Source organism: Melospiza georgiana, chromosome 25, assembly GCF_028018845.1.
Source record: "Melospiza georgiana isolate bMelGeo1 chromosome 25, bMelGeo1.pri, whole genome shotgun sequence".
In the NCBI taxonomy this organism is placed as follows: Eukaryota; Metazoa; Chordata; class Aves; order Passeriformes; family Passerellidae; genus Melospiza; species Melospiza georgiana.
The window spans coordinates 6436805-6451799 of NC_080454.1; the positions used below are offsets into that span (position 1 = coordinate 6436805).

The following is a 14995-nucleotide window of genomic DNA, read 5'->3' on the forward strand; positions in this document are numbered from 1 at the left end:
TTGAGGGTTGTGTGTCACTCCCTCACAAGGGCCGCACTTCTGTGGTTTCAGCAGGTGACAGTTATTGACAGTGGAAGGGTCAGTGGCAGGGCTCCTCATCACATCCCTTCCTTAAATGTTATCTGACCATGCAGATGGTTTTAGCTATTTCCACAAGTACTTTAAATGAGCATCAGCTATTTCACAACCATCTCTGAGTTATTATTGTCAGTTATTTACAAAAATAAAAGCAGTCGTTATTATTTTACAACTACAGCTACTTCTGCAAAAAGTTTACATTATAATGGACAACATCTGGCATCCACTTTAATATTTTGCAAAAGCCAAAACTATAATGTATGTTTTTCACACTGTCCACAAACTAAAATATCATCCATAAATGATGTTCTGAGGATATGAGCTACACAGGGGCCAGGGCATTGGCCACAAAAAGCTGACAAATTATACAACAGCAAAGGCAGTTAAAAGTGATTACAAACTGCACTCTATCAAAATTGTTGTGATTAAGAACAGTTTGGAGAAGTCAATATATAATAGCAAAAGCCAACACTACCTAGTTATTTATGAAAGACCCAGGGGAGGTTTTTCCCATGCATGGAGCACTTGGGCCTTCCCCGGGCCCCTTCTGCCCTCGTGCAGAGCCGGTGGCATTTTCCAGCACACCCAGTTTGTAACCGAGAGCCGGGTGCAGCCGAGAAGGCTCCAAGCGCCTCCTTCCAGGCTGACTCTGCAGGGGCCGAGGCTGCTCTGGGCTCTGCCAGGGCTCTGCTGGGGCTCAGCTCTGGGCCAGCCTGGGCCCGCTCTCCCCTCACATTGCTCCGGGCAGCTGAGGCACAGCGGGAGGAGGAAGGGACATGGCAGGGCAGTTGAGGGTTAAGAGAGTTTTTATTCAAACAACTGCCATAACAAACAGGCTGTCATAAGAACCATAACAAACAGGCAATCCTAACTACCCTAACCAACTAGTAGTGCTAACTACCATAATTAACTAGTTTTCCTAACTACTGGAACTGAAAGCTGTCCTCAAGGGCTTCATCTCCTCCACTGCTCCCTCAGTTGCTTTGCTGCAGTGATCAGAGGGGTCAGGCTGGAGAGAGGCTTGGCTGATGATAAAAATGGGCGCTTCCCAAAGGATACAAAGGAAAGAAATGAACTGTTACTTTCCAGAGTCAAGTTCCTCACAGGCTCTGTTGCAACAAGACAAAGGGAAATGGTTTGAAACTCAGGAGAGGGAAGCAGGCTCAGATTAGATCTAAGGAAGAATTTTTTTAACCAGGAGAGTGGGGAAACACTGACAGAAGGTACCCAGAGATGTGGGAGGTGCCTCCTCCCTGGAAACATCCAAGCTCAGGTCAGGCAGGGCTCTGGGCTCCCTGAGCTGCTTGAAGATGTCCCTGCTCGCTGTGGGGCACCAGGCCCAGATGAGCTCCAAAGGAGCCTGCCAAGCCACAGCAGGCGAGGATTCTGCTTGCTCTGCGTGTGGAACGCAGCCAGACTGGAGACTGTCGGAGGGGGCCCCACAAGAAAACCCCTCCCTGGCGCTGCTGCTTCCCCTGCAGCCCCTGGCCCTCAGCTGCAGCAGCTCCTGGGCAGCCCAGCGCCGCTCCTCGTCCGGCTCCAGGCTGCACTCGAGGCAGTCCCGCAGCAGAGCCGACAGGCGCCGGGGCTCCTGCAGCTGCGGGGTCCCGTTCTGCCGGATCAGAGCGCGAGCCTGCAGGGAAAGCAAACTCAGCGCTCTGCCAGCTCCCTTCACACCCACACGGGCTCACATCCACCCCGGGGCCTCAGCCCCAGCTCCAGGGGCACTTTCCTCCCTGCCACAGATGCTGCTCAGAGCTCATTTTGCTATGCCAGCCAAAAAACCCAAACCCTGGGGCTGCCACAGCCACTGCAACATCCAAATGATCTCGCCTTGAGAGCCAGTTTCATTGGCTGCCTTTGTTAGTAGGAACCTCTATCAGAAATAGCACATTTTGTTTCTCCAAATGTGGACACTAGCTTTACAGGCCATTTTCCAGAGTCAGTGTGGTCTGCCTGTGTTATTTCAGAGGATTCTTACATCAAGTGCATCTCTGCAGTGCCACTGACACTCAAGTAAATGCATTCCTGATGCCCCATCCCAGACACTGCCAGGCAAGAAAGAGGAGGTTTGTGATGCTGAAAGCTCAGGCTTGGTGACACAGAGAAAGTAGCTTGGACTTGGAAAGAAATATGTTAGACTTTGGGAATGTTGAACAATCATCTCCATTTTTTCAACAAGTTTCCCAGTGAGAAGAATCGGGGGGAAATCATATCACAAAACTCTTTTAGAAACTGCTGCAGAAATCTTGTTGGGTTTGGAGGTGGGTTGTGGGGTTGGTGTGGGGTTTTCTTGCAAGGTAACATTAGACCTGATACACTTGCTTCACATTTTCAGGTCATCCTCACAGCCAGATGAACTGCAACAACATAAAGCCTAAAGCAAATTGTTGCTGGAGATTGCAGAATCTTCATCTGTGGTGAGGCACGAGTCCTCTGGGCATTCCCTTCCCATGTGCAGAAACCTCCAGCTGCTGCTCCCAGTGCAGGGTCCCCCTGTGCTCACAGGCCTCTGCAGCCACTGCAGAATTTGCCTCTTACCATGGCCGCTGTTTCCCTGAAGTAAGGAGGTTCTCCTTCCACCATCCCGATGGTCACAATGCCAAAGGCCCAGATGTCCACCTTGGGGCCATAAGGAGATCTGGTCACAACTTCTGGGGCCATCCAGTGAGCAGCGCCCACCATGGAGCTGCGCTGGTCCTGCTCAGGTCTGAGCTGAGCACAGAGGCCAAAATCAGCTGAGGACAGAAACAAACCCTGTCAAAGGCAGCTGCAATGAAGAAACCAAGCACCAAGATTCCCCACTCAAAGTCTGAGTGCAGTCGTGAAGTCAGCTGGAAAAGCCCTCAGGGCTGTAGCCAAGGAAAGATGGAACTGGACCCTTCAAGAAACCATTGAGGAAGGTGTGGGGGATGTGAGAGAGAAGAGGGGAAGGAGGCGGGAGGAGGAGAAGGGGGGGATGGGGGGAAGAGAAGGGGGAGATGAGGAGAGGAGCAGAAACAAGAAAAGTAGCGGGGATCCCCCGGCCTTCATCGAGGTGTACACGGGGGTGCCAGGAAGATGTGGAACCCCCAGCCAGGTGTGTTCCCAACACGGGGGCTCTGACCCTGGGGGTCACCCGGGATTATCCAGCACGGATCCTCCCACGGGGGATGGAGATGGAGCGGCGCACGGAGCTCGTCCCGCACCGGGCACTGCGGGATCCGCGGGCAGCGACCCCTCCCCCCGGGCCCAGCCCCCACCCTTTGTCCCCCTCCCTTTGCCCAAATCCGTCCCATCACGCCCCCCCAAACCCCTCCCCATCGCCCCCCAATAAACGGCCCCGGGCCCAACTGGGAAGCTTTACTGGGAGCACTGGGAGCAGGCACTGGGCGGGGGCAGAGCGCCAGCGGGGCTGGCGGTACACGGGACCCCCCAAAATCAGCGGAGCGGGGACGGAGCGGGGGGTCCCGGCCGGGCCCGAGCCCACGGGGAGGGGTTGCGGCAGCCGCAGGAGCTCTGTGGGCAGAGAAAAGGGGGTGACACCGGGCTGGGGGCCCCGGCGGGAGCGCACACGCTCCGCCACGGCGGGGACGCCACCCCCGGCACCCGCCCTGACCTTCTTGCGCAGGGAGAAGCCGAGCCCCAGCGCCAGGAAGACGAAGCCCAAGACGAAGCCCCCGATGCCCGTCAGCATCTTGCTGCGGGCGGCGTCCGGCGGCATCTCTGGGGGGTCCGCAGGGCTCAGCACCCCCAAAACCTCTCAGCGACACCCCGAGCCCATCCCAGCGCCCTCCCTGTGGCCCCCAGCCCAGCCAGGACCCCCTGAAACCTCCCCCCAGTCCCTTTTTGTCCTGGCCAGGAGCCACCAAAACCCCTCCCGTCCCTCTCAGCATCCCACAGCCCCCTCCCAGTTGCCCCCCAGCACCGTAGGACACCCAAAGCCTCTCGCAGTCCCTTGGCAGCCCCAGCAGGACTCAGCCAGAGCCCTCCCAGGCTGTGCCCAGCACCACCGAGCTCATGGCGAGCCCCGCTTTGCCATCGCCGATCGCCTTCCAGCCCCTCGGGGCTCACTGCGATCCCTCCCAGTCACACCCAGCACCCCCAAACTCCCTCCCAGTCACACCCAGCACCCCCAAACTCCCTCCCAGTGCTCACCAGGACCCCCCAAACCCATCCCACCCTCCCCAGCATCCCTCAACCCCTTCCCAGCCCTTGCCCAGCCCCCAGCCCCTCTCCCAGTCCCAGCCCGGCTCTCTCCAGCTCCCTCCCAGTGGCTCCCAGCACAGCCCAGTGCCTCTGCCAACGCCCCCAGGGGCTCCCCCGTACCCCAGTGCCGCCTCAGGGGCTGCTCCAGGCTGACGTGCTCCACCTGGCAGCTGTAGCTGAGCCCGCGCCGGGGCGGTGTTTCCACCAGCACCAGCAGCTGGTAGGTCCAGTCCCCGTTGGGGACCACGTCGGTGGCCACCACGTGCTCCGAGAGCTCCTGCTGGCCCTGGAACCACCTCACCTGGATGGCAGCAGGGTAGAAATCCATCACGGAGCAGAGCAGGCGGCCAGGGCTGGGCTGGGAGCTCGAGGGGGGCACCAGCGAGATGGACACGCTGCGGGGCACTGGGAGAGAGGGTGGAGGTCTGGGAGTGAAGTGGGAATGAACTGGGAAAAGAATGGAAATGGACTGGGAGGGACTGGGGAGGAATTGGAGACGGGCTTGGAGGGACCCCGGTGGCGCTGGGCGGAACTGGGAATGAGGTGCCCGGCACTGGGAAGGTGAGTGCAGAGCGGGCCACTCGGCACTGCAGGTCTGCCTGGCAACAGATGACTCATCAAAAAGACGCGTTCTGATTGGATGAGAAGCGTCAGCTTTACGCCTGGCTGAAATGGACGCGCGGGGGGCACTGAGAGGGACTGGGATGGACTGGGGGAGCCATGGTGGTCAGTGGCAGGGACAGGAGGCCCCGGGGGTGTTCACAAGGAGGGCTGAGGGTTCTGGGCTGATTCCCAGCGAGGTTTTGAGGGGCTCCAGGGTCATTGGCCGGGCAGGGCCGGAGGGGACACGCTCTGCCCCGCGCTCACCTCGGCGCTCGGCGCTGAACGGGCGAACACCCTCGTAGTTGTACGGACAGACCATGTCCACCACAGACCGTGCGTACGCCAGTGTGGCCGGGTTGCTGTTCCAGTCACTGGCCCACCCTTCCCCATAGAGGGTGAACCCCACGTAGTGCCTCACGTCGCTGACGAACATCACGAACTGCTCCCGGTTGTAGATGTACTTCTGCACGAACCTCATCTTCTGCGTGCTGTTAATGAAGTGACACTGTGACACTGCCCAGAACTGGAACACCCCTGTGAGAGCAGGACACAGCTCAGGGTGTGCCCACCCAGCACCCCCCAGCAGCACCCCCAGAGCTCCGGGGGCCACACCGGATCCCCACTCTGCCCCTCCTGTGCCCCACGGCCGCTATGGGACCCTCCTGCCCGCGCTGCCTATTCCTCTTTGCCACCTTTCCCCCGTTTCCCCTTCCACATCCTCTCCCCTCCCACCTCCAGCCGCTCCCCAAATCACTTTTGGGGTCCATTTCCCCATTCTGACAAAAATCCCCCAATCCCCAGCACCCTCCCACCCAATTTTGGGGGCCCCTCTCCCCTTTTCCCCCTTCTCCCCCCTGTCCCAGCGCTTCCCACCCCCCGCTCACCCGAGAGCTCCCCACCCGCAGCCGGGGGGGCTCCCAGCACCACCAGTGCCACCAGCAGGGCCCCAGCTGCCGCCCCTCGCCCCATGGCCGGGGCCGGGCAGGGAGCAGCAGCCCCAAAGCAGCCGCGCTGCGCTGGGAGCGCCAGTCCGGAGCAGGGCGGGCTCGGCAGCACCGCGGCTCCTGCCAAATGGCTCCTGCAATCTGCCATCAGGAACCTGGCCTAATGAGTTTTGTGTGAAAGGAACAATGGTGGCGTTGATGTTCGGGTGCCTGTGGTGCTGAGTGCCCGGCCGTCTGCTGGGGTTCTGAAATCCAGGTCGCCCCTGCCCCGTCCCTCACTTCCCCCACTGCCCACCGGTGACTCCCTGCAGCAGCTCGTGGGATCCTGGACATGGCTCTGGGAGACACACAGACATTGCTGAGGGGCAAAGATGGGGGGGCTGGACAGCTGGAGAGCTGACCCTGAGGGTTGGGGTGCACAGGACACAGGGTACCAGGGAGGGTTAGGGCACAGGTGCCACCCTCATGGTGGGACAGCCCCAGAGCCCTCCCAGCAGCTGCAGGCAGTTACCCCGATTGGAAGGTAGAGATGAGGTTTGGAGGCCAGAGTTACAGGTAGGAGTTGAACAGCCTTTTAGGGGTTTTATTAGGTTTTTTTTCAGGATTTTTAAAGGATATTTTAGGGGGCTTTTTGCCGGAGATTTTTAGGAATTCTCTGGGAATGTTTAGGAACATTTAGAGCTTTTTCAGGACTTTTAAAAGAACTTTTTAGGGCGTTTTAAGGGCTGTCTTACTACTAATTGGAATTGTTAGGGGTGTTTTGGGATATTTTGGGGTTTTTTTTTTAGGACTACTTAAAAGGTTTTAGGGCTTTTTGAAGAGTATTGAGGGTATATGGAGAACTTTTTTAAGGTTATTTCTAGGGTTTTGGGGGGAATTTTATAGGCTTTTTTAGGGTCTTACAGGGAATTTTCAAGATTTTAGGGGTATTCTCAGAGGTCTTTAAAAATATCTAATTAGGCCCCAAAGGTTCTTTGGGGATTTTTAGAGGTGTTTTAGGGGCTTTTTAAAAGTAGGGTGTTTTTAGTGTATTCTGAGGCTATTTTTTGTTTTTGTGGGGTGTTTAGGACACTTTGAAAACTATGCCTTTTTTTTAGGGAATTGAGAGGGTTTTTTAGGGTCTTTTCAGGGCATGACAGAGGCTGAGGGGCAGCTTGAGGGGTACTGTGGGGGGTGGAGGGTGGCAGAGGCTGGGAGCTGAGGGAGGAGCAGGGAGAGGGGACAGTGGGTGACACACAGAGATGCTGAGGGTGGCAGGGGCAGCTGGAGGGTGACACTGAGAAGCTGGGGGCTGAGGGGCAAAGAGAGGATTAAGGGTTACACACAGGAGCTGAGGGGCAGCTGAGAGGGGCCTTGAGGGGCACAGGGGGGGCTTGAGGGTGACAGACAGAGCCTGAGGGTTGAGGGAGGGTTTGAGGGGTCAAGGGAGAAGGCTTGAGAGCTGCACAGTGCACTGGAGATCAGGGCTACAGGGAACAGCTTAGGAGGCAAGTTAGGGTACAGGCGCACCAGCCCTCAGCCCAGCCCTAAGCTCAGCCTAAGCAGCCCCCCTAACAACAGCACAGCCTTTTCCTCAACAGCAGCACAACACAGCAACCCTGACAGCAAGACCAGAGCGGAACCCACCCGGTGGGACAGGACAGCAACCCTCACACCAGGACAATGACAGAACTCTCAGAGGACAAGATGCACTGCAAAAAGGTAGGCAAGGCATCTGAGGGTTAGAGAGATAGGTGGGGTGTCACAGATATCTTTTCATAAAAATCCTTTCTTTAGGATTTTTCTCCCTTCTGAGAAGCTGTGGCCTCAGCAAAAAAGTGTAAACAATGGTTATCTGTCGCTGTGGAATGCAACAGGTGCATCCATGATTGGTCTCCTGTGGATGTTTGGATTTACTGACCACTCACGGCAGAGCTGCTCTTGCTTTCTGCCGGGACACAGACCTTTGTTATTCATTATTTTCTATTCTTAGCTTAGCTAGCCTTCTGAGAAGTTTTCCTTCTATTATTTGTAGTATAGTAATTATGTAATATATATCATAAAATAATAAATCAAGCCTTCTGAACATGAGGTCAACATTCTCGTCTCTCTTTACACCCTGAAGACCCTTGTGACCACTGTGACAATTGGTGAACCCCGAGTGAGTGAGGAGGACAAAACCATCAATTGGTGATCCCTCGTCTGAAGAGCAAATTACTTGGAGAGACCCCCAGAGGAACAATTGCTGCACTGGGTAAACCCCGAATGTGTGGCATTGATGGTTGCTTCACAAATGACCATAGAAATGGATTCTAGCCAAGAGCTGAAGAACTGAAGATCCTGATTTGGAGTTCACAGCAAGGCTGACCACAAAGAGAACCTTCTGAAAAGCCTCCAGGAAGATGTTTGGAAAGCACAGTAGCGCAATGGAGCTGGCCAGAGCATGCTGGACTCTTTCAAAAGGTACTGTTGGCTTTTCCCTTCCTGAAAATGCGGCCCTTCGTAGTTTGTGGCTGCTGACGTGGAGGGCTTCCCCCATAGAGGAGGAGGTTCGGTTCTCCCCTTCAGAGGACAAGCTTATTGCCCTCTGTCAAAAATGGAGTGAAGAGGACGGACTTTGCCTGTTGGAGACAGATTTCTGTGAGTTTTTTCGATGGGCAAAGCTTTTTGGGTTCTTTACGAATGTGCTCTGTGCACTTGATGCTTTCGTATGGGAGTGCATGGACTCCATTTTCCAATTCGTTTTGGACCGCGGGTTTGGATACCCCCAGATTTATCCAGCATTTAGGATGTTCTTTCCAGTTTTGAACCAGAGAGCAGCTGTTTTTCCCTGGATTGCCAACTGCAACTGGCTCGTCCCATTTCCTCTGACTCCAGTGGGAGAAGATCCTTTGGATCCTTTGGAGGGGGATGATCTGTTGCTTCCCAGCCCCCCTGCATCCTGGCAGTGGGGGAGAAGTTTCGCCAGGAGCCGAAGATTTTTTTACTGCGTCTTCAGAGCATGGTCAGATGCAGCCATCCCTTTCCCCCCCTTCTCTCTCTCCGGGGGGATGGGAGTGGGCTGCACCGCCCCTTACAGCCCTGCAGGCCCCGCCCTGGCCGGCCTACTGGGCCCTGCCCCGCTCAGAGATGGGGGCAGCACCGGTCTCCGAGGTCCCACCTGCCAGGCCTGCAGGGCCTCCTCCTGGACCCACCCCACGGCCGCCTTCCCGGGTGGTCCTGCCCGTGGCTTCACCGGCTTCCCCGCCTGCGCCTGAGAGCTCAGGAACACCGCTCCCTGCGGCTGCATCGCTGTTGGTAGGAGACACCCAAGGCGACAACCGCGACTCGGCACCGCCCCCCCGGCTGTCCTGCTGCGTCCACCAGCCCCCTCTCCGGCCCCGCCGCCTCAAACCGAGCCAGTGCCTGTTCAGGATGATGCTGAAGACGGCGCCGAACCCATGGGACCCTTGGAGCAGCCCGCAGCTGCTCCTGCATCCAGTGTGGCTTCCCCCCGAGTTTTTCAGGCTGTCCCGGGGCTGCCCCTGCGGGGGAAGCTGGGACAGGGGAAGAGGGCGCCGGCCTCCCTTTCCGTGGAGAAGGCATGGCCCGACAGCTGGCTGTGGGTGCAGCCCGTTTGCCTGCGTTCAAAATCAGCATTCTTGGCGGGTTGGGGAGTGTTTGGTCGGTTGCTTTCCCTTGGGGGGTGCAAATCTCTCTGCTGCCCCTCTCGCACCCCAGCGGCGAGGGGCAGGTGGGTGCCGAGAGTTCTGCCTTTGGTCCCCAGCCCAGAGGGGGTGGTGCCGTGAGGCAGATGGGAGACACACCTGTTGCATTTGCATTGCAGAGGGCACAGCGGGAAGCAATCATGGCTTGTTTGCTGTGGAGAAAATCATTCCTAGACACGAGATGAGGGGCTTCTTCTATTTCCCTGCTGCTGGCATGCCTTGGTGATTTTGGGGAAAAGAAGCGTTTGGTCACCATTCCATTGGCAGTGTGGGGCCAGGCTGTGGGAAGGCAGAGCCCGCCTGCCATGTTGGGCCTGGGCTGTTGGGCTCGGGTCCCTGGGCCAGGGCCACCTCCCGGCCTCCTGATGGGTTTGGTGGTTTTGCTTCTCCCTATCGGTCCTGGCCCGCCTTTCTGTGGGCCAGATCTGGGGTTCCTGATCCCTCCACATGGGCCAGGGCCTCCCAGGGACTTTATTTGGCTGCTCTGCTGCTGCTGCTCTTTTTAAACACCAAAAAAAAAAAAAAAAAAAAAAAAAAAAAGCATTGAAATAGCTGGCAGCAGCTCTGTAGCATTGAAGGGCCAAAAATTAGCTTCAGCCCAAAGTTATTCAATAAAGGGCTGTGGCAGGACATTCCAGAAGTTGTCTCAAATTGTTTGAAATTGTTTGATGACTGTCAATGGCTTTTGATAACTATTGATGGACTTTTCTGCAGCAAGCCTGTTTCAGGACCAAAAGGGACTTTCAGAGATGGCAAAGAGGAACATCTTCAGTCCATGGACTTTTTCCTGAAACTCAGCTGTTTGGGCTTGAACTTTCTTTGCATTGGTTTTGCATTTTCTTATACTGTAAAATTGTTTTGGTGATTTGATAGAATTGTATGTTCTACAGGTGAAGAAATTCCCTGTTCATTCCACACCAGCACTTGAGTGAACTTTTGATTGGCAACAGATAACCACAATAATTTTCTCTGCACAGCAGAGAAAATTACAAACACTTTTTCTTTTTAATTAAACTAAATTTAAAAACTGACATGTCACAGACCTCTTTTCATTAAAATCCTTTCGTTAGGATTTTTCCTGCTGAAGCTCAGAAGTTTCAGCAACAAATGTAAACAATAGTTATCTGCTGCTGTGGAATGCAACAGGTGGATCCGTGATTGGTCTCTGGTGGATGTTTGGATTTACTGACCACTCACGGCAGAGCTGTTCTTGCTTTCTGCCGGGACACAGCTCCTTTGTTATTCATTCCTTTTCTATTCTTAGCTTAGCTAGCCTCCTGAGAACTCTCTTTCTATTCTTTTTAGTATAGTCATAATGTAATATATATCATAAAATAATAAATCAAGCCTTCTGAACATGAGGTCAACATTCTTGCCTCTGTCTTCATCCTGCAACCCTTGTGACCACTGTCACACACCATTTCTCCCATACAAGCACTGAGCAAAGAAGCTGGGTTCCCAATGTTAGTTACTGCAATTTCTACATCATCCTGTTCCCCCATTATGGATTGGTATTTCAGGAATCTCTGTGGGGAGAGCCAATGTCCCTCCTTTACTTCCAGCACTGCAGACACTGTGTGGGACACCAGCACAGTCATCTTCGGGCCCAGGGTGAACTTGTGTGCTTCCTGGATGTTCACTGCCACTGCCACAACAGCTCTGGGGCATCCTGGCCACCCCTTAGCCACTGCATCCAGCTGCTTAGAGAGGTAGGGTGTTGCAATACTACACAAAATGAACAACACTCACTCCCTGAGATGTCCAAGGCAAAAAAGGCACATTTTTTTCTGGACCTCGATATTTAAAAAATTCCAAAAGCATCCATGGATTGGAGGATGAAATTGCCCCCTCTCCAAATACACTGGTCAAACCAACAGTCTATCAATTCTCTCCTCCTCCAGAAAGGACTGCAAAACAATCATTATTTACATGAAAAGTGTGTAAGAAACTCCATTACAAAAATGTAAACATCAGAAGGCTTAGAAGAACCTTCAAAGAACAGGGCGACATCTCACCCTTTTTCCATTAGAAAAGAAAAAAAAGAAATATGAACAATGTTAAAAGGAAAAATGAACAATGTTCAGTGTCCACTCATGGAGGAATCATCGGAGAGATCACTCACACCATCTGTATCTGAGTCATCACTCAACGATTCATCCACTTGATGACTTTCAGTTTGGTCACAGTTTCCATTTTGCCCGTGTGCTGGATTCTGTCTCTGCAGTCGCAGGTCAGGACGAACACACTTCAAAGGTACCCAGCATAGCCCAGTATCTGTGGATACACAAGCATACCCACGCCCCGAAGTGATAAGGTCATAGAGACCTTCCCACTGTTTGGTGACTAAATTCCACATCTGAACCTTCGCTTGAGGCTGACGTGTCTCATCCAGAGCCTGCAACAAAAGGTGATGATTCAAAATGACAGGATTTTTTGAGTTCTGTGGCACAGTAAGATGATTGATGGTGTACAAAGCTTTTGCCAACTGACTGTGTGGGGTTTTACCCTACATTCCCCATTTTTGTTTCTGAAGAACCCGCTTCAGAGTACCACAAGCATCTTCTACAATAGCCTGACCAGTCGGAGCATGAGGGATACCAAACCTGTGTGACACACCCCACAACTGCAGGAACTGCCACATCTTCTGTGATGCATAAGCAGGACCACTGTCTCCTTTCCACAAATCATACAGAGGAGACAGTTGTGTGTTAGTCAGTCCCAAGTACAGACGTAACCAAGTGATGACCCCTACCAATTTCTGGGCATCATTCAGTGTCTTCACCAAATGTACAAATTGCACCTCCTGGTGTCGGATTGTCTATTCCAGAATTTTGACCCCCAAATACTTCCAAGGAGGTTGTTGTTGAACCTTTTCTGGAGCCACCTGCAGCCCATGAGAATACAAAGCATTGAGCAACTGAGGCTTAATCCTCAGCAGCTCGTCCTGGACGCAGCCACTGAAATGTCGTCCATATAATGATACAGACGTGCATCAGAAAACTGCTTGTGAACTCCAGACAAGACACAGGCCACATACCACTGGCATATGGCTGGAGAATTTTGCATTCCTTGGCGCAAAACTTTCCATTGATATCACTGTGTGGGCTCAGCATTAATTGCTGGCACCGTGAAGGCAAATTTTGGTCTGTCATCAGGATGCAAAGGAATTGCAAAAAACAATCCTTCAGATCCACGATGAGGACTGGCCAATTTGTGGGAAGCATGGTGGACGACGGCATGCCCGCCTGCAATGTTCCCATGCTTTCCATCATGGCATTGACCTTTTGGAGGCCTTGTAACAACTTCCATTTCCCGTATTTTTTCTTGATGCAGAAGACAGGAGTGTTCCAGGGACTGGTAGAAGTCTCAAGATGACCCTGGTCCAACTGCTCTTGCACCAGATTTTGAAGGTGTCCTAGGGTGACGTTATGATGCTTGTGTCCCCATTCATGTGTTCTGTTAATGCTGGATATCATGTTCTGTGCCTTTAAGACTGGCTCTGAAGAGTGAAAGTTTTGTTTGGGTATTCTTATAAGCCTGGCGGGACACAGAGAGACTGTGGGTCTTGATTTTGCTGCTTTTGCTTTTTGCTTCGCTCTCTCTCTCTCTGCTCTCGCTTCTGCTTGCTTTTGCTCCTGCTCATTAACTAGTTTAGCTAAACAGTCCAAATTCCTCCCTGGACTGTTTGTCCTCTCCTCTTTTTCGACCATCTCAAACCTGCTCCAGACTGGGACCTGGGAACACCGAGAGTTTGCACCTTGTGGCTGCAGCAGCTGCCCCAGTGCTGGAGGGACTGAGAACAGAGCGACCACCCCTGAGAGAGACTTTCTGAATTCGTCACCTTTTTCAGAGTGGTGTCATCTGGTATTGTTCATTCTGTGTGCTGGGGGTGCTGTGCCTGTTAAATAAACAGGTTCTTTCCACTTCTCTCTGAGGAATCCTTCCCAAACCGGTTGGGGGGAGGGGCCATGTGGGTTTGCTTTCTGGAGGGGCCCTCCTTTGCAGATTCTCTACCAAATTTACCCTAAACCACGACAAAATTTAGCACCCATCCTGACTGCATTTTGGTTGCTATTACTCTGTGTTCGTTTAAATCAGCTAATAGCCATGCTTTTTGAATTCATAATGTCTATTGGGGTGAAGGTTTGCATGCATTTCTGGTCCCTAGGGTTTTTTGAGATATTAATACCTCTCTGGTCCCTAGGTTTATTTTCTTACCCAGAAATAGCTTTAGTATTGTCCCTAATACGTAGTTTTTAAATCAGAGGGGCAGCGACCAGAGTAGCTATCCTGCTGGGCTTGGTGGTAATGATGTGTAAAAAGTTTATAAACATGCTAGGGTCTGCTCCAGGTATGAATGGTTCATGGCTATGGTTATGCATCCAGTTTGTTGCAGGAGGAGCAGGAGGGAATGAGGTTTTTCAGCCTCTGCTTTCCTTCTTCTCCTATGAATCAGTTGCATCACTATCGAAGGATGTTCAGTTTCCCCTCAATGTTAAAGAAACCATCTTTCTGGTATTCAATCTGGTAACCTTCGTCTATACAGCCTGCTGCTTCTCTAGAATGAGGGCTGAGATTTCTAGACGGGCTGATGAGACCTCTGACTCAGGAGTAGACCCAGGTGTGGAAAATCCTAAGTGGTGTGGGAAATGGGAGGATATGGGCCAAATCCTGAAGGAATTCTCTGACCCTATAGTCTGGGATTTTCCCCATGAGCAAATTCAGAACCCAGCTGAGGTGGGGAAATATCTGAAAGAGAAGTACCAGGATGAGCCTAAGGAGAGGAAGGTCATTGCAGTGAGCTGGGCCCTGGCTTGTGCTCATCGCTCACTGCTAGATCCTGTCGGGCAGCAGACAGAGGCAGGGGGGCAGGGAGATAAATCAGCAGCTATCCTGGTGACTCAGGCTGCAGCTAACACTCCAGGCTCGAAGCCATCAGCTAAACCAGAAAATAAGCCTCAACCAATGGCTGTTGCTGCCAGTACTAGAAGTGGGAAATGCACGGACAAGACCAATCGACCAGTGGATGATGTGGATGATGATGATGAAGGAGAAGGAACCTCAATGCCTCCTGACATAAAATCAAGAGTCAAAGCAGGTGCAAAGGTGCAAGATCAGATGCAAATATTGAATCTTATTCCCTGAAGGACCTTCGTGGCCTAAGGAAGGACTACACTTGAAGGTCTGATGAATCCGTAATTAGTTGGCTGGTCCATCTCTGGGATGCTGCATGCAAGGCTACAATTCTGGATGGCACTAAAGCCAGGCATTTGGGATCCCTGTCACAGGATCCTGTCATAGACCAAGGAATGATGAGGGGGGCTAACTCTCACAGCCTCTGGGTCCTAAGAAGCGTAGCAAAAAGGTACCTGTGCGCAGATGATCTCTCTATGCAGCAAACCCAGTGGAAAACCATAGAACAAGGGATCCACTGCCTGAGGGAAATGGCAGTGGCAGAAATTATCTTCTCAGATGATGTAACAACTAGGAACCCAG

The 14995-nt window shown here is 53.0% G+C and overlaps 1 protein-coding gene and 2 pseudogenes across 1 annotated transcript; 1 reads left to right on the forward strand and 2 right to left on the reverse strand.

Annotated features, from left to right (window-relative positions):
* Positions 1-14995, forward strand: part of LOC131093377 (uncharacterized) — a 1138058-nt pseudogene that overhangs the window by 1006027 nt on the left and 117036 nt on the right.
* LOC131093378 (zinc finger protein 208-like) overlaps positions 1-14995 on the reverse strand; it is a 496041-nt pseudogene that overhangs the window by 181509 nt on the left and 299537 nt on the right.
* On the reverse strand, positions 3683-5884 carry LOC131093444 (class II histocompatibility antigen, B-L beta chain-like). Its single transcript, XM_058040610.1, has 4 exons — positions 5754-5884; positions 5134-5403; positions 4430-4671; positions 3683-3783 (listed from the first exon to the last, which is right to left on the reverse strand). The coding sequence occupies exons 1-4, from the start codon at positions 5836-5838 to the stop codon at positions 3748-3750; spliced, it is 633 nt and encodes a 210-aa protein (XP_057896593.1). The 5' UTR covers positions 5839-5884; the 3' UTR covers positions 3683-3747.